This window comes from Peromyscus leucopus, chromosome 19 (assembly GCF_004664715.2).
Source record: "Peromyscus leucopus breed LL Stock chromosome 19, UCI_PerLeu_2.1, whole genome shotgun sequence".
NCBI lineage: Eukaryota > Metazoa > Chordata > Mammalia > Rodentia > Cricetidae > Peromyscus > Peromyscus leucopus.
In genome coordinates, this window is record NC_051079.1 from 27,806,066 (window position 1) to 27,830,093 (window position 24,028).

Here is a 24,028-nt window from a genome sequence, read left to right on the forward strand (position 1 = left end):
TTTTCTAGAAAAAGCTTCAGAGGTGACAGGAAGGTGATTGGTTTCCCAGGTGAGGTTCTGGCTTGTCTGGATATGTTCAGTGCAGGTGTGATTGCAGAGACCTGGAAGAGGTGGGTCTGGTCTGGGGGCGTGGAAAGACAGATGGCTGTTGGATTTGGAGATGCTGAGGTGTTCATTCACAAGTATAGCTCCAGTATGAAGACCTTGGTACAGAAGGGTCTGCATCCTGTGAGGCCCTTCCTAAGCACTGTACACCCGTCATCAACCCGAACCTGCTGCCCTGCAGTCTGCCTCTATGGCATTTAAAAGCTTTACAGTTAATTTGGTAAACTTCTCTGAAGACTTTTCTAAAGTAGCAGTATTTGTTTTCCCTTTACACTATTCATGAAGGAAGGCACAGGAAGAGACAAGATGTTACTTTCTTGCTAGATCCCTGGTAGTGGTGGTGGCCTTCATTTGTGAAGCTGAGTTTGTACATGGGCTCTGTGTCTGTAAGCCAGGGACAACCAGAGCAGTAGGTTACTCCAATTCTTCAGATCCTGGATTTTTTTCTGGCTCCATGTCTGGTCTTCAATTTATTGGCAAGGCTTTTCTTTTACTTACCAACCTTTCCAAGAAGGTCTGGCTTTTGCTGGAATTTTATCACCGTAAATTTTCAGATGGTACACGTCACCCTCTTAATCTAATTGAGCCAGCACATCATTGAGAAGACATCATTTTATTTGGGTGGTATTAGTTGCTATGGTTATTTGATGAGACTAACAGAGCCTGTGCTCTCTCAGTCAGCTTTTTGAAAACTGCTCTCTCAGAACAACAAAGAGGTGTGCCTTGCTGTAAAAATATGCAAAATATAAAAATATACTCTCAACATCAAGAAAAGACAGAAAAGGTTCTTTAGTGTGGTCTCTGAGCTCCGGTTTAGCCCTTGGTTTTCAAATGACTTTTGTTTGTTTGTTTTTATTTTCTGTTGTTGTTTTTTCAGCTATGTGTGTCAAGCAGCAACTTGCTCTGGGTTCAGTGTGTATAGGGACTGTGCAAGATGCCTGCTATTTCTGCTTCGGATACAAGTTCCATTATATTTGCAGCAGTTTACATTTTCTCCTGCATCCATCCTTCCAGAATCTCTTGAGATCTTGTATGTCATTATTGTGCTACAAGGGACGGGCAGCTTTGGTCTCTGCTCTCAGGTCTTAGGTGGGAATCCAAACCCTAGTTCCAGAGAGTATGGTGCCTGGGCCAGCACCACTGGCATCGTCGGGGACCTCATGCGGGCATGTAGATTCCAGCTTTGGGGACTTCTGGATCAGAATGTGCATTGACAAGATACCACGGTGATTACAGTCAGGTCAGTCTTGAGAAGCCCTGCCCTGGAGAAGGGCTTTCCACAGTCAAATCTGAGACTGGAGACTCAAGCCGCGCATGGCCCCCCTCCTGCCACCTCCTGCTCTTGCCGACTTCTCACAGTGCTTCTGCGGCCACCGATGAGAGAGAGGAACTCTTTTACTCTCCCTGGTCTCCTCAGCCCTAGTCTGGTTTGTTTCCCTGCAGACCCTTGGCCTAACCTGTATGCTCCCAGTTTTTCACCGTTGAGACAATTTTTCCCTTAGTCCGGGCTGTCCTAGAACTTGTGATCTCCCTGTCTTGGTCCTACGAGTTCTCCTCTTAATTTATCTTCTTTCTAAAACGTGCTTATCTCAGGACAGTTCACAGAGAAGTCTGGCCTTCTCAGGAAGCCTAGCACCCCAGCCTTGTATGTTGGCCTGGTCCTTTATCTGTGTCATCTCTTTATCTGTCTCATGTGGGGCTGGGGCTGTTCCTACCACCCCACCCACACACTCCCGCTCCATCCTATGAAATAGAAAAAAGGGGTTTGATGACATCTCCACCTCACCTTTCCTGCATTTTAAAGGCTCACTTGAACTACATCAGTGTTTTAAGAAGAGACCCCGAACTCTTTTTTTATGAGATGGCAGGCTAGGCAAGTGGTTTGCAGCTGCGCTTAACTCCCAGTCCTCAAATGAGTTTCACCTTGCTTTTCATCTGGGGTGAAATTATAAATTTGTACATGCCCTAAGATTTTATAGCATCTGAAGAAAACCTTTAACTCTCAAATGGGTTTTTAGTAGTTCACTGGAATAGGGTTATTTGATTATTCTGGTGATCCAATGAGGCAAAAATGTTTAATTCTCATGCCACTCAAGGTTCCTTTTTGTTATCCTCTTCTCTCTAACCTGCCAGTGAAGTTTTGCCACTTTTAATTCGAAGGATACCTCTGGGGAGTGCATGTTGTCCTTATACTTTCATAGTCTCTTGGAAAGCTTGAGTAATTTGGCTGAAGGCACAGAGCTAGGAAATGGGAGACTTGGGGTTTGCATCTGGATTTGTGGAACCCAAGCAAGTCAAACCCTTGAAGTATGTGTTTGTGTGTGTGTGTGTGTGTGTGTGTGTGTGTGAGAGAGAGAGAGAGAGAGAGAGAGAGAGAGAGAGAGAGACAGACAGACACACACACACACACACACACACACACACACACAGAGAGAGAGAGAGAGAGAGAGAGAGAGAGAGAGAGAGAGAGAGAGAGAGAGAGAGAGACTGACTGATTGACTGATGAATCAATGTGTACTTGAGCATCCTGGAAATACCCCATTTTTTTTTGTGCCTTCACTGAGTTAATTTTCAGAATGCATTTCTTTGTTTTAACTAACCAAATGCCAGTTTTCCTTGAGGGACTTTGCCTGCACCAGCCTTCTGCCTTATCATACCTTAGGACAACATGTGAATATAGCTTTCTAAATACAGTAACTACTTCTCTGTGTCCACTTCTACTTCATGGCTGGGTTCTTAGGAGTGACTTTTTGCATAGTTGACCTGATATTGATTAAATCACTTGATGCCCTGGTCACAGCATTAGCAAGTGTTTACTAAGAACTTCATGTAACACACTGTCTTTTAACATGTTCTGGGCTGTGGATATAGCTTGGTGACAGAACCTAGTGCCTATCATGTGTGTGGCCCGCCCAAAAACAAAACCCTCAAACCTCACCCCAGCATGCTTTTATTCTCATGTAAAAGCCTAATCAGAGGGCCGAAAAGATGACTCAGTGGTTAAGAGCACTGGCTGTCTTCCAGAGGTCCTAAGTTCAATTCCCCAGCAACTGCATGGTGGCTTGCAAACATCTGAAATGGGATCTGATAGTGTGCAGGAATACATGTAGACAGAACAATCATAAACGTAAAATATATAAACAAAAAATACAGTACAAAAATTAAAAGACTAGTCATTATCACTTAAATACAAGGATTGTTATGGGGATACACTAGTACTTCTATTAAAATATATAAAGCACATAAATAATATACACATATAGGCATATTTGTATAAATGAAAGGGTGCAATATATTAAAGCATATAAAGAATTGGGAATTATGGGTGCATTGATATACATCATCTATGTACATAATTCAGTGAATGTAATGACTATACTACTGATCACTCCTAAGAGGACTTGGGGTTTTCAGGAAGCAGCAGAGCTTCTCTGGTGGTACACATGCTCCTCATTGGCTGTCCAGTGGTCTGTGCACACAGGTCCAGATGGTGAGGTGTCCTCTGTCTATGGTTTCCCTTGCCTTGGTTTCTTGATCTCACAGCAAAGCAAAGATACATCAGAGTGTGTGTCCTAAAACAGTTCTTAATAAAAGACATTGTGGAAGATGATCTTGTCAGTCTTCTGTGAAGACTTGGTTACAGTTTCTTCAGGGAATAAAGCGTGGCTTCCTCTGGTTAACTTGGAAGCCCTTCTGGTGGTTGATTCTGACCTTCCTTTGCAGCCCTTTCTGTCTGTTCACCTGACCGTCAGTTTGTTTCTGGGTGCTCTCCCTCCTCTGTAGGTTTTTTCTCCACTGTGACTTCAGAACACCTTCCTGAGCCCCGCCTCCTGCCCCACACCTCCTGCTTACCTCATAGCCAAACAAGACTTGGCTCAAATGCCACTCCCTGCTTTTCTCTTTCCCCTTTGTGTTGTCTCTGTCTCTAGTGGCCCAGCTGAAATAATACCCCACTTGTACTTCTGTAGTTGCCCCGCCCCCTGATTGCCTTAGCACATGTTAACTTAATTTATGGCTTTGTATGTACAGATTAGAGCCTTCTACCTGGAATTCTCTTTAAGGATACGGGACGTGTATAAACCATCCTTTTATTTCTTCAAGTACACTGACATTAGAGCCTCAAGTATTTGAGTAAACTAGGCATTTAGAGCAAAGACGGACCGGATTGCTCATACTACAGATTGATTAACTTTGTGGTCCTCAGAAAGGTTAAACCTAACTGCAAAGTGGAGAAAAAAAAATACCTAATTTATAGATGGAACAGTTTAATCACTTGATTCATGCTCCACAGTTAGAAATGAGTCAATCAATGCACAATCATAGCTGTTTTGATGTGTATTAGTGTGTGGATTTCAGGCTCCTTCCTTTTCGTTAAGGGTATTTCCATGTAAGTAGAATTTAATTCAATTCCCTCATATTGGGAAGAGTCATGCTCTTCCTTGTTCCACCTGATTTCATTTTTAGAATCCACTCTGAGCATTTTATTAGCCTTAATACCCTGGTCCAAAACCAATTTCTTGTGGGTTAGTGTTGGTTGTGGCCTCATTTAGGAAATACAGATTTAAGGAATGGCTTTAGGAAAATCACACGGATCTATAATCAGAGCACACATCATTTAACATGGTCGGCTGATGTGCCTGTGGGTATGTCATCTGTTTCAGTGAGAGGAGAAGTGTTCCAAGCTGATCCCAACTAAAACTGGAAGAATACACCATTCATGCTTAGCAGTGCTTCATACATACAACCCTTCCAGAATATTCCAGAGACCATCCACCCTCTGAGTATTAGAGCATCTTTCCCACTGGAGGCCAGGATCCGTCTATCATTGGGACCAAGCATCCTCAGGATATTTCCTTTCCAGTTAGCAAGTCTTCATCAAAAGGGACAGGATCTTCCCTAGGTACACTGTCTGATGTGGTTGATTGCCACCTAGTGGATGTAGGTAGCATCTCGTGTCACAGAGTCTAGACAAATGCTTTCTTGACTGGTTTTGAGATTCAGCATAGTCAGTCCTCTTGCTGATGAAAAGGAGGGATTCAGGCTGTAAAATGGCATTTAGCAAAAACTCTACCAGCTTTTCTCTCTACAGCTGAGCACACTGAACTGGGTGTAAAGCACTGCATTCTGAGCCTGGGAAACCCTGTCTTCAGTGTGGTTTCTGTGAGAAGGGCTCTGGCTTCTAAGAACTCTTATTCCCACTGCTGACTGGAGGCTGAGGGATGTATTGGGCCTGGCATGTGGCTGTGACTGGCACTTCGTTTGCCTCTAGTGTATCTCTTCCGGTCCTTGGTAGAGAGAAAGTTTTGTTTAATGCCCCTGCTGATGGTGGCCCTCCCTCCGGCCTTGTGAGAACTGTCCTCCTTGACTTAGAGGAGGTGGTTCCATGTTAGTGCTAAGCACATTCGAACATTCCACAGACATCTGGCTCCATTCAGATTCCCATTGGTCAAAGAGCTTTTATTGACTTACTTAATCTTTTTTCCTCCTCTTCAGCTGTAGTTGTTGGTTTTTACTCTTTTGGGGGCCTGTCACCCAACATCAAAATAAATCACATATGGAGACTTATTCTTAATTATGAATGCCCAGCCTTAGCTTGGCTTGTTTCTTGCCAGCTTTTCTTAACTTGAGCCCATCTGTCTTTTGTCTCTGGGCTTTTACTTGTGTCTTTTTCTGTTTACCTTTCTTTCTTACCCCATGGCTTGCTGTGTAGCTGAGTGGCTGACCCCTGATGCCCTCCTCCTTCTCTGGCTACTTTCTTCTTTGCAGATTTCTCCTTCTATATATTCTCTCTGCCTGTCAGCCCTGCATATTTCTCTCTCTTGCCTTGCTATTGGCCATTCAGCTCTTTATTAGACCATCAGGTGTTTTAACAGGCAAAATATCACAACTTCACAGAGTTAAACAAATGCAACATAAAAGTAACACACTTTAGAATAATATTCCCTAACATTCATCCAACATGGAGTTGGGAGTTTACCTTCAGCAAAGGCTGATGCATCTGTGGAGTATCCCACTTCTCTCTTCCATTGTTCTTTCTGTAGCATGCATGTTTTCACAGCCAGGCTTGAGCTGAGTTTTGGAGCTAGGCACCGAGGGTCACTATCCTGCTTGGTAGGACTCACTACTTTAAGGCACATTTCGGAGTTACATGAACTAACACAAAATTTCTGTGAAGGAGGATTTTCATAGTGTTCATTCAGGAAGTGAAAAATAGGGTCAGGTTTAGGTTGGTTAGACCAGCCAATGAAGGCTTCTTGGAGGAAGGAACTTATGATCCATAGGCACAGTGGCAGGAACTACCTAGGCTGGGGCAGCTGGAACCCAGAGCAGGAAGGAGGTGGCAGGTCACATTCTCAGGATCTTTCAAGCCTTGAGAGGGCCTTTAGTCTTCTCTCTAGCTATCACAGGTATGACACAGTTGGGCAGAGAACTTGCCAAAGGGATGGCAGTAGAGAAGGCTGGGGCAACCATCGAGGCAAATAGTAATATCCATTTGGGATAGAGGACATTGAAGGGTATGGGAGGAGCTGGCAAAATTAACAGGCTTGGAGACGAATATTGTGCATTAGGTTGACAAGCAGGTGTCAACTTGAGTGGCAAGACAGGAGGCCCTTCTTTGTCCTTGGCTGATCTTAGAAGAGGATATATGGGGGAGGAGTTTGGATTTGACTGTTTAGAAATTCATTTGTGGGTAGAGATAAAGAGTAAATGGTAGCCCTTCAGGAACCACCATATCTTTCTCTCAGCTCTCATGATGGGTCTTCTCTGGTGACTCTCAGGTACCTGTATTGCTTGTGTCCAAATAAGGCAGCATAGCAGATTTTGGAGGTGACTGTCCGGGGTCTGAGGCACCTTTGGATGTTGTGAGATGAAACCACTCCAGGACATAGCAGATTTTGGAGGTGACTGTCCGGGGTCTGAGGCACCTTTGGATATTGTGAGATGAAACCACTCAGGGACTGGCTTCAGCATCATTCCAAATGCCGGATGGTGGGGCAGTGGAGGGAAACCTTAGCAAGCACGGCCTGGGGACACTGGTGTTCTTGTGCTTTATATGGCTGGGAGGCCAAATCCTAGCAAGTTCTTACCTTAAGAGTCGCTTTTAAGAGCTGCAGTCACTCTGTATCTGGAGAGAAAGATGTGACTAATGGAAATTCCTAAGGGTAGTTATACACAATTAGAATAATTTGGAGGGCGCAGAAACACAGAATATACCAAAATGAAATATAATTACAAGGTTACCTTGAGTTCTTTATTATATGGGTGTATACAAGTGCGCACAGTTATGTTAAGTTTTGTCCAAGGAGGGAGAATGAATTGACTGTGATATCACTAATAAAGCTGTATGAAATTAAGGTGGCTTTATAAAGTGTTTGAAAAATAATCTCACGCCTTCTGCGTTAAAGAAGCATCATGCTTGGGTTCAAGCCTCTCAAGTTTTGTACACAGGGGAATTTGCTGAGGCAGATCATGGCATCCCCAGGAAGGGAAGGGCTCCTTCCTCTGACCCAAGTGAGTAGAAGGGTTTGGGAGCAATCTCTCAAGGTCCAGGCTTGTAGCGGTTTCATATCCTTATTTTCTTTGTCTCCTAGCAGGTCTTGTATTTCTTGGATGTAGGCAGTGATCTCTTTGCTCTGCCCTGCCAGCATCCTGCTTTCCTGCCATAGCAGTTATGCATAGTAACCTTTATTGCCTCTGTTTGGCTCCTTGCTGGGTCTTGTGCTGCCTGAACATGAACCAGCGAGGTTATATGAGCAGGGACCACAATGCATGGCATACACCCAGCCCTAGCACCAGCCCTCTTTGAGTCTTTACTGGAATGTGCATGGTTGGGTCTTGTTTATGTAGTAGTGAAAGCTCCATATGCCTTTTGAGAGCGGTATGGCCAGGGTGATGATTTACATCAAGATAATAACTAATACTTTTGTGTTGAAAGAGGCAAGAGGCAATGATTTTTGAGCATTCTTACTTTATGTCTTACCATTGTACCAAATACCACAGAGGGACTGTCTTAATGGGGGTGAGCAATATCGAATCCCCACATATTCCAGGGACTTCAGTCCAGAGGACTGATGAGTTACAAGTGTGCAGAATGCTTGTATAGTAGGTCTCCCTCACTTGTGGGGTGACCTCCCAGGCACTATCTAATGACTGACATTTTGTAACTCATCTGGGGTCAGTTAACATAGCTAATAAATAGGTAAGTTGAAACCTGAACCCAGCTTCCAAAGCTGGTTGCGGTGGAAGCAAGAGTTTGGGATTGATCATTCTATGAACAGAGTCTCATAGGATGCATGTGGAGAAAGGTAGTTCCAAGCAAGCTGGAGATGCTGTGCTTCAGGCCAGGTGCAGATTCTGAGCAAGCAAAACAACAGGTGTCTACTGTAGTTTCCCTGAAAGGCTTCTCTACTGGGTCCAAGGTAAGCTCCTTCCCAGGTTCCAGGCTCTGGAATTCTCATTCCATTCAGTTATGCTCCCTGGCCCGGAGCCCTGTATTGACTCCGTTACTGCTCATTACCTCATCTTCCACCAGGCCCAGATCTAGCCTCTCCATCTGCTGTGGGCCAACAGGCAGTGAAATCAGGGTGCTTTCTGCCTGTCAACTGGCAAGGCAGCACTTTTAGAAGGGCCCACAGAGGCCCCGTTGTTCCTCAGGAGCTGGTCCTTCACCCTCGTTGGCAGCTGCTGGCAGCACAACCTTTCAGGTGCACCCTGGAAACCTTCCCAAACGCAGTCTGCAGTCTGCATTTCCCTTTTTTCTGCTTTGTGGAGGTGATCCTTAGTGTAACTCTTTCTTGTCCTGCTGGGGAGACAGAGGACTGTCGGCAGGAGGTGAAGTGATCCTACTCACAGTGTTTGCTCAGGCCTTGTTTTGTGAGCTCTGATGGGGGGCACGTTTGGACCAAAATGCGACTGCATACAGCCACATTCACATTTGTTGTGCTTTGAGGCTCCTGGGGTCCTTCGCTTCCACTTTGAAATAAATAACATCCTTTCTTTTTCCTCTCTGGCCTGTCCAGAGTCTCGAGTTTCCTTCCTCCCCCCGGCGTTCTGACTGTTAGGCTTGCCAGGAGTGAACTGTGTTCTGAAGGAGACCCTCCTCTTCTGAGAGAAGCCTGGTTCCCTGCTGTCATATGTGGACGATGATTTATCCAGGACTCTTCCGTGAAAGCGTCTGTGCCAGGGAGGGGTTTGAAACTGGATCCTGTGTTCTCTTCCACCCGCATGCCAAGCCTCCCATTGTGTTGTACAACAGGCTGCTTTGCCTGGGACCCATGCCCTCTGAGCTGTGGGAAGGAGGTTCAGGAGCTAGTCAGTAGCATGAGATCCAGACTGAGAACAGCAGCTTCCCCTGAGCCTGGCGACCCTCTACTGACAGCTCTGGCTTGGGAGGGCCACTAGGGGCTGAGTTTGTAAACCATGCCTCTTCGTCATTATTCAGCAAACCCTCAGCAGATCTCACTGCACATACCAGAAGAGACAAACCAAGCACAATCAAGTGATGAGAATCATCAGCCTTAAGGGAGAAAATGGGAGCTAAAGAAGGAAGTGCTGAGGGTCAAGGATACTTTCAAAAAAAAACAACTGTTTTGAAATTACAATATAATTACCTCATTTTTCCTCCTCTCCCTCCCTTTAACACCTCCCATGTGCCCCACTTGTTTTCTCTCAAATTTATGGCCTCTTTTTCTTTAGTTATTGATACACACACACACACACACACACACCCTCAAAAAAGCTAAAAAATAAATCTACCATATGACCCAGCTATAATACTCATTGGGCATATGCCCGAAAGACTCGGCATCCTTTATTTCAGATAGTTTCTCAGCCATGTTCATTACTGCTCTATTCACAATAACGAGGGAATGGAAACAACCTAAATGACCTTCCACTGAGGGAAGGGAGGCTTCTATTTAGCGAGTCACATTGATCTGGGAAGCCAGAACCTCCCATCTTATTAAATCCAGGCCTTGTTACGAGTTATGCCTCCTATTACCCTCTGCTGGGAGTTGGAACTTAATGCCATTTCCCCTCAATGAGGGGAGCCTGGATAGATGGTAATTTGAATGATTAGCCTAATCTGCAGGAAGGCTGCCTGTGGAATTAAGTTAAGCACGCTGGACTGAGCAGCCTTGTCTGTCAGGCCACTTAAAGGTACCTTGGTGATTTTATGCCCTGAACAGAAGCTGAGGGCTCAGGAAGGATCATTGGCTTTTATTACTGTCTTAAAGGAAAGTTTAGTTTTTAAATTTGACAAGGGCCCCAGAGAATTTTCATTATAGATACCATGTGTGGGGTTGGCTTCTTAAGAAAATCCCCATACAAAACATCGCCAGGCCTTCATTCTTCTGGTGACTGTGGAAAATGGCTCAGATGGAAATTTGTCAAGCTGTGGACTAATGAAAAGGGGTCTGAGAACTTGGCCCTTGTCTGTCTTTAGCTGGAAGAGGAAGCTAGGTGTGTTCATGCCTTGAGACAGGGCAACAGAGGCTCTTCCTGCTTTCTCTTTCGGATCTACAGAATGTGTTAGAGTCGCATATGGGGGCAGCTGAATGTGCGAGCGCATTGAAGGTGTGGTAGCATGCACCTGTAGGCTATGGGGACTGATGTTGCTTCTGATCCAGGGCTTCCTCCCTGTTCTCCTGAAGTGGTGATATTCCCATGTGTCACATGGAGATGACAGGTCTCAGTGTGTTTGGAGGAAGCAGACATAGGATTAAAAATTGTATGTATGCAGGGACACTTGGCTCAGTCTGGGAGGAAGGGACTGGACCTGCCTGGACTGAGTCTATCAGGTTGATCGCAGTCCTTGGGGGAGGATTTGCCCTGGAGGAGGTGGGAATGGGGGGTGGCTGGGGGTAAGGGGAGGGGGTGGGAGGGGGGAGAATAGGGGAACCCATGGCTGATATGTAGAACTGAATGGTATTGTAAAATAAAATAAAAGAAAAAAAGAAAAAAAATGTATGTATGTATGTATACACCTCCATTGTGGTGCTGGGAATCAAACCCAGGGCTTGGTGTGCTAGGCTAGCACTTTACCACTGAATTGTATTTTATTCCATAGGATTTGAATTGTTAAAGCAATTGCAATAAAAATGTTTGGAGCAAATCAATACTTTATATCAAGTGTTATTATATAAAAAGGTATTTACTATTTTGGGTTAACATTTCATCTGTAAAATGGTCTCAGAAACAAACCTTGCTAACTGTACTCAGAAAGACTTAAAAAGGGCAACAACTAGGAAGGCCAATTTAATTTCATTAATTTCTGTTTTCCTCTTTTTCTTGTTAGATTTGTCTTCAGCAAAGCGGAAGTTTGCAGATTCCTTAAATGAATTTAAATTTCAGTGTATAGGAGATGCAGAAACAGATGATGAGATGTGTATAGGTAAGTCATGACCTCCTGGGAGATGGAAACATTTGCTGTTCTTTCCAGCAAGCCTTCTCCTGGGCTAAGAGGCCTATTCGTAAGGGTAGAAATCCAGTGGGTAGTGGAAGGCGCAGAGAGGAAGGTCGGGTGGGGCTTCTTATGCTGGCCTCACTTCCTGTCCAGTGGCAGGAGGAGTCGGGAGTTCTGTGAGGATGCTCCTGTCCACCTTCCTTCAGTGTCCTGGCTGGTTTTGTGACACTCTCCTTTTCCCCCTTACCCCAACCACAGTGCTGAAACCTAGGAGTGAATTCAGCTGATGAAGAGAATTGGATCAAGGTTTCACAGTGTTAGCTAATGGACTGAGACGAGAAGGGTGCTATGTTTTAGTTGACTTTTTATTTTAAACTCAATTACCATGTAAGTGAAACTTATCTCAAGTTCTAGTTTTTTTTTTTTTTCTTTAAACATTTCGCAAATTTGATCTAGTGGCCTTCCATCTTGGCCTGGTAACAGTTGGCTGGAGCCATATGACTGTCACTGTCTGCAGAGCGGGAGCAGCTCAGTGGCCGGCTCGCTGTGTCCCCATCTCTCTCCTTTAGTTTCCTTACTGGGAGACGGAGGTGAGCTTCTGTATATCACCATGCTGCACTGCCTCCCTCCTTACTGTCTGTCCCCTGCTCTCTTCCATAGGCAGCTCTGAGCACAGCACATTGGTGCAGTCAAGACTCATCACTTTGCTAGGGCTCATATTCTTTTTTTTTCTTTCTTTCTTATATTGGGCATCTTGGTTGATGCCATAAAGGGAGGAAGAACTAAGAAGAATTGGAGCTGGGATTGTAGCCCAATGGTAGAGCATGTACTTAGTGTGTGTGAGGCACTGGGTTCAATTTCCAATACCAAAGAAATAAAAAGAACTGAGAAAGTTAAGGTTGCTCAGATGATTTTTAGTCTGTTGTCAAGCGGAACACGAGGATCTGTTTGGTATGAGCAAAGACATCTGGGAAGTAGCTGAGGGCAATGAGAATGTGTCCTTGTAAGTCATGATGCTTTCCCAGTATTGCCCAAGTACCCCAGTGACCCGGGGCTACTTCACTAAGTGCCTGTTGCCTTCATGAAGGAGTCTGGCAAAGACCATCTGAGTCTGACTGCAGTGCTGCAGGCTGCGTTCCATTAATGAGTGGCTTCCGAACTCAGGGAGAAGGAACCCAAGGAGATGCCAGAGATGTGGCTTCTGTTGCCCGCAGAACTATTTGTCTAGTTGTCATGCCAAAGAAAAGGTTGGATTCTGATGCAGCCCAGCAACAAAGATTGAAGAGGTTGAATCCTGGACAGGAAATCCTTCAACTCCTTAGTGCAACTCTGCCCCTTCCAGCCTCAGGGCTGGCTGGGAGCCTGCCAGCCTCTCAGCAGTCCTGGGAACTCTCAGGAAGAGGCGGCTCTTTTCCTTGGAGAAATCCTCTAGCTGCTGTTCCAGGTGCAATTAACCTGCGTTTCTGGGTCATCCTGTCTTTAGTGGTTGACTTTGGGCATCTGTGTGCATAAGGAATTTAAATCCGTAAGTTGCTTTTACACAACCATCATTCTGCTTTCAGTTCATGGCTTCTTTCTTTCTTCCAGCGAGATCTTTGCAAGAATTTGCCACCGTTCTCAGGAATCTTGAAGATGAGCGGAGTCGCATGGTGAGTATCCTCGGCGCTCTTGGTCCCCGACGGTCTATGTGCATTAAGAGAGCAAAGAATTTGCTGTCAGAAGACCCAGGTTTAAGTTGAGACTGCCTCTGGAGTACTCTGAGGCTGTGAACTTTTGCAGAATTTGAAGCTTTCTGTGAATGTTAAAGAATAACTGCTGCGTAACTTTGGAAGAGTCTCAGCATTCTCAAGGTTCACTGTGGGTCTGGGGAGGTCATTCAGTCAGTAAGGCACTTGCTGCATAAGCTTGGGGACCTGAGGTCAGATCCCCAGCACCCATGTTGCAAGCTGAGTTCAGTGGTGCAGGCCTGTAATCTCTAGGGTTTGCTGGCCAGTCAGTCTGTCCAAATTGGTGAATTCCAGGTTCAGTAGAAGACTCTCTCAAAAAGTAAGGTGGCAAAGTAGACGAATAACTGAGGAATAACATTAATGTCAACCTTTGGCACACATAGAAGCATGTACACATACACACACAGACACACACACACCATGCACTCACGCACACAACTTTAGGGTGGTGCTTTTGACTGAGTTCACTTTCAGGAACCTGGCTGAACGAGGAAGCATGTGTCCCAGTCTTCTTCTCCATGCCTTATTAAACCCATCCAGTGGCCATTTGAGGGAAGACATCGCTGCTTCACTCTAACCCCAAGGCACCTGCCACATAGCTGGCAGCCAGAAAATGCAACCTGGCAAAGGAATGTGACTGTGAGAGCTCCGCGGAGAGAGACTCTGCAAATTCAAGAAGCCCATGCTAACCTCTAGGTTCCAACACAGTGCTTTCAAACCAGCATCTGCTGTGAAGTCTTTCGGTACAGTTCCCTCACCCCCCAGGTAGTGTTCTGATCAGAAGCCAGCAGGCTTCACACTGGCTTGTACCTGGGGTTGGGGTAGGGGCTCATCTCCAGGTAGGCAGTGCTAGAAGGATGCCCAAATTGGAGCATTTTCCTTCTCTTTCTGTAGCAGTTGCTGACAGCATGAGCATGGTGCAGGCAGAGCCTGTCCTGTTCTCAGTAGCTCTTGTGATAACTCTGACGTCCAGTCTGTGTAGTAGAGTATTCTTTTAAGATGTGTTACTTTGTTTATGTTGCATTTGTTTAACTCTGTGAAGCTGTGTTACTGTGCAGGAGAAAGGATAGGTGGGGCTGGCAGGAAGAGAGAATGTATAGAAGGAGAAATCTGGGAGGGGAGAGGAGAAAAGAGATGAGAAGAAGAAGAAGAGGAGGAGGAGGAGGAAGAAGAGGAGAGAAGAAAGAAAGAAGAGAAAGAGAGTAGGAAGAGAAGGAGAAGAAGAAGAAGTCATTGTCTCAGAGGAGGAGGACATCAGGGGCCAGCCACCCAGCTACACAGCAAGCCACAGAGTAAGATTATGATTCACTGAAGTAAGAGAATGGGAAAAGCCCAGAGGCAAAAGGTAGATGGAATAATTCAAAGTTAAGGAAGACTGGCAAGCCAAGCTAAGGCTGGACATTCATAAGTAATAAGACTCCATGTGTGATTTATTTGGGTGACAGGCCTCCCAAAGGAGTAAAATACCAACAACAACAACAACAACACATCCATGTCATCCCCATCTTCCAGATGAAGATACTGAGGTTTACAGGGACCAAGTGGCCTGTCCGGGCTCACATGGTTAATAAGTTGCGAAGTTTCGATTCAAACCCAAATTGGCATTGCACCAGAAGATGTGGGGATTTCTTTAAAGCTCTCAGGAGTGCAGAAGCCCCCCACCCTGCCTGGCAGAGGCCCCCCCCTTCTGACTCCTGACTGCTGTTCGCTTGAACAGGCATTGCAGCGTTAGTGCCATGGCAGGTGTGGTGGTGGGTAGAAGGAGGCGAAAGCTTGAGTGTGCTCATGCTGGTTCCTGAGAAAGGGAAATGGCTCTTGTGAGTCTGATTCAGGGTCGTGTCAATATTTGGGGGTAGGGGGTGTGCTAAGCAAATCGCCATGAATACCCTGCAAATTGCTGTGGCCTGTGGTAGGGGAACAATGACTGGATTATACTCTGTTCAACTTGCCTCTGCAATTTTATTATTACTCTCTGCTGTCTGCCTCTGAGTATCTGGCTGTAACAAGCTTCTTCCCACCCTGCTCACCCTGGGACAGCTTTATCATCAGTTCAGCTCAGTGCAGCAAAGCTGTACCCTTTTGGAGGAGCCATGGTTCTCTGGGATATTTGGCCATCCATTGTGTTTTCTGAACGTTTGGTTCATTCCTCGGATTCTCCATTTACCACATGTGTCTGGACAATTACTGCAGGCATCTGTGTGGCTAGTAAATGTGAGTTCCTTGAGGACAGAGAAGGGCCTCTGTGCTTTACCATTAGTGCCGTTCCTCCTTACTGTCTGCAGTCTCTCTTTGGCAGATGAGAACACAGGTCTTTTCGAGACGGACAGTGCTAATAGTACCGGGATGAGGGCTGGTTGTCCTGCTTCCCATGGGAGCACCTGAGGGCTAGTGTATTCCAGGTCTCCTTAGGGCTAGCATCTCAGCATGGGTGCCCGCTGGGATAACCTGAGGGACTTCACAAACACTGAAGTCTGGAATCAGGACCAGGGATTGAGTTATTGGTCTAAAGCATGGCCTTGCTACCAGGGTTTGTAAAAGCTCCTCTGGGAATTCTCGTGTGCAGCTGAGGTTGACAGCCACTCGTCGACTGCCTCAGCACACCTTTGTGAACTGCAGAAACTTGCAGTCGATTCATGGGAAGGACCCACATAAACCAATTAGACAATACTGGTTAGCAATAAAAATCAGGTAAGTTCGATACTGTTGCCACACTGCAGTGTTAAAATGTACTGTACAGAGGTAAGTGCTTTCAAAATTAAGAAACAGGCAAATGGGAGTAAATATAGACCCACCCTTTTTAGAAAAGACTATAGAATCTTAGAGCCAGAGTAGTTCAGCCCCCTCATTTTTTTTTTTTTTTTGGAATTAGGAAATTAGAGTCCAGAGAATTTAAATGTTTTGTTCATGGCCACACACTTGGCAGCTTGTCAAGAAGTCATCCATTCACTCATTTGGTCATTCAGAAGTGTTTGAGCCTTTGTTTCTGATTTCTTCCATGCTTTGGGAATACTGGGGATGAGTGAGTGTTTTCAGAGGTGGTGTCTGTGTCGGTAGAGAGTAAGTACTGAGCCAGAAAACTACCTCTCCTGTGTGTTCTGAAAGTCTGGGTTTATGGACAGCTTCTCTGAATTACAGTTTTGGAGGTCTCCACAGAGAAGTGGCATTTAAATGGAAACCTTACTATAATCTGTACAAGAGCATCCGAGGGAAAAGACAGAGACAAAGGTCCCAAGGTAGGACAGATTTGGTGCATTTGAGGTCCACTGGTATGGCCACACAGTGAGACTGTCGCCAACAACAGCGAAGTCTTCACCGGCGGAAGGTCCCGTCTGGAGTTGCTGAGCAGATTCTCTTAGAAGGGGCTGTTATACAATGGCACCCGGACTGTATTGCTCAGGTTTTATCCAGAGGCCTGGGGGGAGACAAACTGCTGTACTTCATGGCTAATCTTGCCTTTGCCGTCTGCTTTTCTTCATCAGATTGAGAATGCCAGCGAGGTGCTCATCACACCCTTGGAGAAGTTTCGAAAGGAGCAGATCGGGGCTGCCAGGGTGAGGAGTTTGCAGACTTGGTTCTTGTGCTTTAGGGTGGAGCCTGAAGACTGCAGCACATCCCCCAGTTCCAGCACATCCTCCCAGACAAGGCCACAGCCCAGCTCCTCTGCATTTGCAAGTGGCTGGAGTGCAGCCCTCTGTGGCCACCATCAGCAGCCACCCCAATGTTTTGTTACCTGATTGTTTGGTTCTAATTCATAAACGACTCAAGGTAGAGGCACTGCCTCTTTGTCCTCGGTGGCCGTGTACCTGGACATTTGGCTGACTGGTTGGTCTACTCATCTTTTGTGTAGTTGTGAGTGTGGAGGAGGACCAAAATTGCATTTAAGCAGTTATGAACTAGGTCTTGGGGACACAGGGACTTCTCATAAGTCTCATTAAACAAAGTACATTATAGTCTGATGATGGTTTCCCTTCCCCCAACTCCCCCCAGATTCTCCCCATATCACCACCCACTCAAATTACAACTTTTTCTTTGTTATTAAAGAACAGACAACTAAAAAACAAAACAACCTCCCATAAACCCCAAAACAAATAAACCAGAATAGGACAAAACAAACAGGAGGAAAAAAAAAGAACAAAAGAGACACAGACACAGACACACACACACACACAGACACACACAGACACACACACAGACACACACACATGCACGAACACTTAGAAATCCCATAAAACCTCAAGATCAGAAACCTTAATAAATAAATAACTTGTAAGGCCAAAAAAAAAAAAAAAATGACCAGACAAAGCATTGTGAGACAAAAACCCCTCCAGAAGTACCACTGAGCTTCTTTTGTGTTGTCCATCTACTGTTGTGCCCGGCCCTGACCTTGAGTGTGGTTGGTATACCCAGTGAGAGTATGTTGGAGCAAACTTATTTTTGTAGTGTGTTACCAGAAGAGGTCTGAGGGAAGCCTGTTCCCATGCCTTGAGTTAAGTCACTAGCTAAACTAGCTGGCTGACTTCCAGCAGAGTGTTAGAGGCCCCCTGCAGGGGAGATGTTTTCATCCTAATCAATGGCAACAAAAGGCTGTCTGCCCCACATTTTCCTGATGTTCTAGAGCTGTCATGAATTCAAACACAGCCCCTTGAACCGTCTGCAGGGGAGGTGGGGGTGTTGAGGCAATGCCACACTTACTGTAAATTTTGCATTGAAAACTGTCCTAGAGAAGTCATCTAAAAGCGAGCTTCTTCGTAGCTTCTCTGCCTTCCGGTTCCTCCCTCCAGCTTTCTAGAAATAGACATGCCTACTGAAAGGGATGATACTTGGTCAAGGCTTTAGAGGATGCTTGGCCTTAGTTTGAAGGGAAGGCCATGGAAGGATTTTTCTCCTAGTGTACAGCGGATTTGTACCCATTGACATTTAGGAAGAAAGAAGTATGCATTGGTTTTGTTTCAGAGATGAAGGAACACAGAATTTGAAGTCTTGTTCTCCTAAGACTCTTGTCCAGGACTGAACCTCTCTGTGATATTTGAGAATATATGGCCAGTGAACTCTCAGTGGTTCAGGGAGCAGCCTTCTCTCGAGTGGCCTGGGCCTGTATTTTCCTGTGTCCAGACACCCGTGGCAGAGGCTCCTGTCAAGCTGTGGCAAGGCAGAGCTGACCTGCCTGGCATCTTTACATTGGCTACTTCTGAAAAGCACAGACACCCTCCCACGCTGGCCCTTCTCTGTGTTGTTTTGCGAGTTGCCATGGTTGCCGGGGAGGAGCAGCGCAGTGATCCTGTGACAGGAACATGCACCTTTGCCCACAGGTGGGACGTGTGCCACTGTTCTAAGCTTCTCCCAGGCATGCTGAGTCTCTTAGTCACCAAAGCATTAATGATTCATTTTGATGTTTGGGCTGATTTCTCATCCGTTCTCCTTTGTCATTTCTTGTTTTCTTTCCCAGTGTGTTGTGTCCCTCTCTACCATTCCACCCACCCACACATTTATATCGTAGTATTACGTGAATTTAAGAGAGGGCCAAGCGGAAAGGCAACCCAGGGAGGCACCTCAGAGACACCCAAAGAGCCAGCAGGGCTCTTCACCTGTTTCGGGTGGCCAGGAGCTTGTTCCTGAACCCTGCCTTTTTGATGCTAAAATTATTTTTTTCCTTCCTCTGTTGCCTTTCTTCTCTGCTGCTGCTTTGGTTGCTATAACAACCTGTTGCACAGGGGTCCATGTGGAAGCTGCCGGGAAGGGCGGCGGTTTACCGTAGATTCTCTTTGTTGCTGTTGTGATCTAATACCCTGACAGCAGCTGAAGGAAGAGCGAGCTCAATCCAGCTCACAGTTCCAGGAAAGAGTGCACCGTGAGTCACGGGGGAAGAGCTTGGGGCAGCTGTGGTCCCAGCACACGAGTGCCTGCTCCTCCTCGGGTCCTCTCTCTGTATGATGCAGGACCCTAGTCTGACTGCTGCATCCTTCAGTTAACACAGTCAAGATAATCCGCCATAGGTGTGTGGAAGCCTGCTTTCCAGGTGATTCCAGGTTTTGTCAAATTGACAGCTAGCACCAACCGTAATAGGGCCCTTGGGTTTCCTTGTGTTAGAGGCTGCTCAGGAATAAAGTGTGACTTCAGATCTTGACGTAACTGTGGCCCTAAGTTTATGTTTCTGAAGTGAGCAAGTTGGCTTCTTCTGCCCAGGAGGTGGAGTGGTAATGCTGTGCTCTGTAATGAAAGTAGAATAGACATCTGACCGTGGTGGGTAAGAGTGGGCCCAGAGCTTGGATGCTTGTTCCAGACTTTACTTCACGGCAACTTGCCTGTGAACTTGGGAGCTTTCTAAACCTCCACATCCCTATTTCTTCGTCTTTAAAAAGGCATAATAAAACTTTACCCCATAGCGTTGCTAAGAATCAATGAGTGCATTCATCTAAGGTACTTAAAGTAGTATGTGTCCTGTACCTGTTCGAACAGAAGGACAGTGCTCGTCATGTAGTCATTCATCTGTGGTTCTGACATTGGGTACACATAAATCATTAAGAGTACATGAGACGGGCTGGAGAGGCGGCTCAGTGGTAAGTGTGCATTTTGCTTTTGCAGAGGACCTGAGTTTCGTTTTAGGATCCATATTGGGCTGCTCACAGCTGCCTATAATTCCAGCTCCAGGGTATCTGATGCCCTCCTCTGGCCTCTAAGAGCACACATTCCCATGTATAAACCCATGTACAGATACACACACATATATACATAGTTAAAAACAAATGTAAAATAATATATGCGAGAGCCCAGCACTATATTCTGCAGTTAGGGTTAGTGGATGACAAGCAGATATGGTTGTCCTGGCTGAGAGGAAGGCGTCAGGCACAAAGCTAAATGTCTAATTCCAAACTGTGGTGTGTGCTTAGGGAAGGCCACCTTGGTCAAGCTGAGACTTACAAGTCAAATGCTGCATTTGATGAAAAAGAAGTGGTCACCAGTGACAAGTACCTTATCACCATCAGCACTACCACCACGTCACCATTTCCATCACTCCTGTCATCACCGGTGACAAGTACCTTATCACCATCAGCACCACCACCACGTCACCATTTCCATCACTCCTGTCATCACCGGTGACAAGTACCTTATCACCATCAGCACCACCACCACGTCACCATTTCCATCACTACTGTCATCACCGGTGACAAGTACCTTATCACCATCAGCACCACCACCATATCACCATTTCCATCACTACTGTCATCACCGGTGACAACAGCAGCAGCGGCAGCACCCCACTCCCACCAGCCTCATCACCACCGTTACTGCAGTCATCACCATTGCCACCATTGTCTCAGAGTTTCAGTCGCTGGGATAAAGCACCACGACCAAAAGCAACTGGCGGAGGAAAGGGTTTGGTTACCTTACACTTCCGAGGATCACCCAAGGAAGTCAGGGTAGGAACTCAAGGCAGGCATCTGGAGGCAGGAACGGAAAGCGAAGCCATGGGAAAACACCGCTTCCTGGCTTGCTCCTCAAGGCTTTCTCACCTTGCTTTCTTATAGCACCTAGGATCACCAGCTCAGGAGTGGCACCACCACCCACAGTGAACTAGGCCTTTCACATCAACCATCAATCAAGAAAATGTTCTATAGGCCAATATGGTGGGGGGCATTTATCAACTGAGGGTCTCTCTTCACCAATGGCTCTAGCTCATGTCAATTTGATGTAAAATCTGCCAGAACTGTTATCGTCTTTACCAATTATCAGTCCTCTCATCATTCTGTCATTGAAGTATACTGAGTGCTAGTCATGTGGTAGCCACTTTGCTAAGTACCGAATATAGTTTAACTCATTTAATCCAAGTAACCGCGTGAAGAGCGAGTGTTCTTATTTTATTGAAGAGTTGTGAGCTGGAAGGCGAAACTCAGAACAATGATCTCATCCAGTCACCCTGTGTTTGTAGAGGAGAAAGTTGAGTCTTGGAAAGTGATGGTAGTAAAAGGGACTGGAGAGATAGCTTTAGCAGTTAAGAGAGTATGTATGTTCTCCCAGAGGACCTGAGTTCAGTTCCCAGCACCCACCTCAGGCAGTTCACAACAGCCTGTAACTCCAGGTCCAGGCCATTCAGCTTCTGGCTTCTGGCTTCCAAGGGCACCTGCACTCATGCACACATACCCCTACACAGGCACGCAGAGATGCACGTAATAAAACACAGCACTGTTTAAAGACAAAAAGGAGAAAGCCACCAGCTGAGCACCAGCACTCACCTTCCCTGCTTTACGGACTCTGGGTGCAGTGAGACCAGCTGTCTCAGACTCCTAGCACCGTGTGATTGACTGACTGTACCCCGGAACCGAGCCGGAAGAAAGCCCTTCCTCCTGTAGTTGCCCCGGTCAAGTGTTTTGTGATCGCACTGAGACGAGACAGTGGTGTACTGTGTGAAGTAGAGGCTTTCCCCGCAGAGGCCTGGGTGCTGCTGCCTTAGCACGGAGCTAATAATGGCTCTCCAGTGACCATGGGCTCTGGAGGCTCCAGTCGCCTGTAGGTTACAAAATGCCAGTGACTCATGCCTCCAGCCTTTCTTACCCTCTGACTAGTGGCACTGCCTGGCCCTAGGGTGCTCTGTGGGGTTGCTGGCCACTAGGGTAGTGAGAGCAAATATGTGTGACGTGAGCATTGAGTGGAGTTGAACTCCAGCTCCAAGCTTATGGATCGCTAGAGAAGAGTTGCTTGCCTGGACCTTTCTCAGACTTGGAGGGGCAATATTCCTATGAGCCTTTTCTTCACTCATGCTTGTTTCCTTCATGGTTTGAGGATGAGGAGGCTTTTAAGCCACACTCAGATTTGTAGGGATGGATTCATGCCTGCTAAGTGTGTATATGATCATTCCCTGCTCTCTCGGTGAGGCTTAGGAGCTAGCTGTTGACTGGAGAAATGCTGGAGCTTGGTAGGACTTCTTGGCTCAGAGTGGTCTGCCCTAGGATGTCAGCACTGCAGCTCTTTTCCGGGAACCTCCCCTCTGCCTCCTCAGGTGTTCTCTGGGGCTCAGTTTACACCTCTCCCCACCAAGGCCTTTCCTGAGTACTCTCTGTTCTTTTTTCTTTCTTCCCTTCTTTCTTTAAATCTCTTGCAGTAGCCTGTAATTATACTGCTTATTCGTTTCCTGGTTAATTGTGTTTCTCTTTCCACTAGAATGCTCCCATCACGAGAGGAGCAACCACTGCCCCCAGTAGAGCGAGCCTAGGGTAGTGTGATTGCTAGTCAAGAATCTGTTAGCCGAATAGAAAGATGCCTTCTTTATCCGGCTGGAAACACCTTTCTCTTACAGGCTTTAGAGTTGCACAGAATATCTCCTGTGGGCCCCAGATGGGTCCAAATCAGACTGGCACACTGAGTTAGTGGGCCTGAGTGTTCGTGTTGGACTTGAGCGGCTTCCTAGCCCTGCCCACGGTGGTGTGGAGAGCAAGGAGACTGCCTGTGACCGTGTCTCAAGTGGGCAGAGCGTGGGCTTTAAAGGCAGACATCATTGTCTTGATGTCGGCTCTGTCATTCTCTATGACATTTTGCAAATTGGCTTCCTTCTGAGTTTTCTTACCTATAAAATGGGGAATAAAAATAGAACCTCAGTGACTCAAGAACTTGGTGGGAGAGCACAGGTTGATATGTATATTATTAAATTATTTTTCATTTTTAGACAGTAGTTTAAGCTAATAAAAACTTCTCAACCAAAGGAAAGAAGGCCCATGCCTCATCTCCCTGACTCACGTTTACATGGGTGACAGCAGGTTTGTACCACGATGGCACTGCTGTCCAGTCTGTCATAATCCAGGCTTTCCTGTGACGGGTAATACTTCCTGGGTGTCCCATGCTGTCATCATCACGAGCCCCACGTGTGGGCAGCAGCGACGCTTGTGCTTTTGTGTTGAGGGTGGGTGGCCTGCCCTGGATGGGCACTATCTAAAGAGCAGGAGCATCATCATGTCGGGTAGAGGGTATGGTGAACTGTGAGCACACAAGGGTCCCGAGGGATCCGGCGATGTCACTCCTGTGACCCCTTACTCTTTCTCCCCTTGCCCCTGCCCCAGGAAGCCAAAAAGAAGTATGACAAAGAGACAGAGAAGTATTGTGGCATCTTAGAAAAGCATTTGAATCTGTCTTCTAAAAAGAAGGAATCCCAGCTGCAGGAGGTAAGAAACCACAGCGCTCTCACATAGTGTTAGTTTTTGCACGGTGCTGGGCAGATGTGTGGATATGCTGCCTGCTGTTTGTGAACCCATGCCTGGACCGGAAGAGACCTGAGAAACGGGCTCCATCCTGAAGCCTCCTCCAGGGCCATGCCCTCCTGTGCCCAGCTTCCCTGCTCTGTAAACTGCTAGTGGCAGAGGAGCAGTGCTGCCCACTGCCTCCTGCTTGGGTTGTGCCTGTCTCTGGGTGTACCCATCGCTGGGTGTACCTATTGCTGGGTGTACCTGTCTCTGGGTGTGCCTATCGCTGGGTGTACCTGTCTCTGGGTGTACCTATCGATGGGTGTGCCTTTCACTGGGTGTGCCTGTCTCTGGGTGTACCTATCGCTGGGTGTGCCTCTTCATTTCTAACTGGCATCTGCTTGCTGCTTCTTCCCCCACTTGGCCTTAAAGCTGTGTTTCCGATCACTTGCTCTCCTGCCTCGTGTTAGTGACTTCAGACTGACATCTGAAATACTTGGGTTATCTTTCCTTAATAATAACTTCTAATTGTTTTAACATAGCATTTAATACTTATCTTTTCCTCTTTTTAGTTTTAGTGGTATCTTAATGTCATACATGTATTTTGAATGTTGTTAATCTTT

The 24,028-nt window shown here is 46.3% G+C and overlaps 1 protein-coding gene across 3 annotated transcripts in view; it reads left to right on the forward strand.

Moving 5' to 3' along the window:
- The window catches only part of Arhgap26 (Rho GTPase activating protein 26), a 400,407-nt gene that overhangs the window by 92,385 nt on the left and 283,994 nt on the right, over window positions 1-24,028 (forward strand). For all 3 annotated transcript variants that reach the window (XM_037197112.1, XM_037197113.1, XM_037197114.1), the window contains exons 2-5: window positions 11,402-11,497; window positions 13,097-13,158; window positions 16,716-16,787; window positions 23,286-23,387. In XM_037197112.1, coding sequence (XP_037053007.1) covers window positions 11,402-11,497; window positions 13,097-13,158; window positions 16,716-16,787; window positions 23,286-23,387 — 332 coding nt within the window. The remainder of the gene's footprint in view (window positions 1-11,401; window positions 11,498-13,096; window positions 13,159-16,715; window positions 16,788-23,285; window positions 23,388-24,028) is intronic.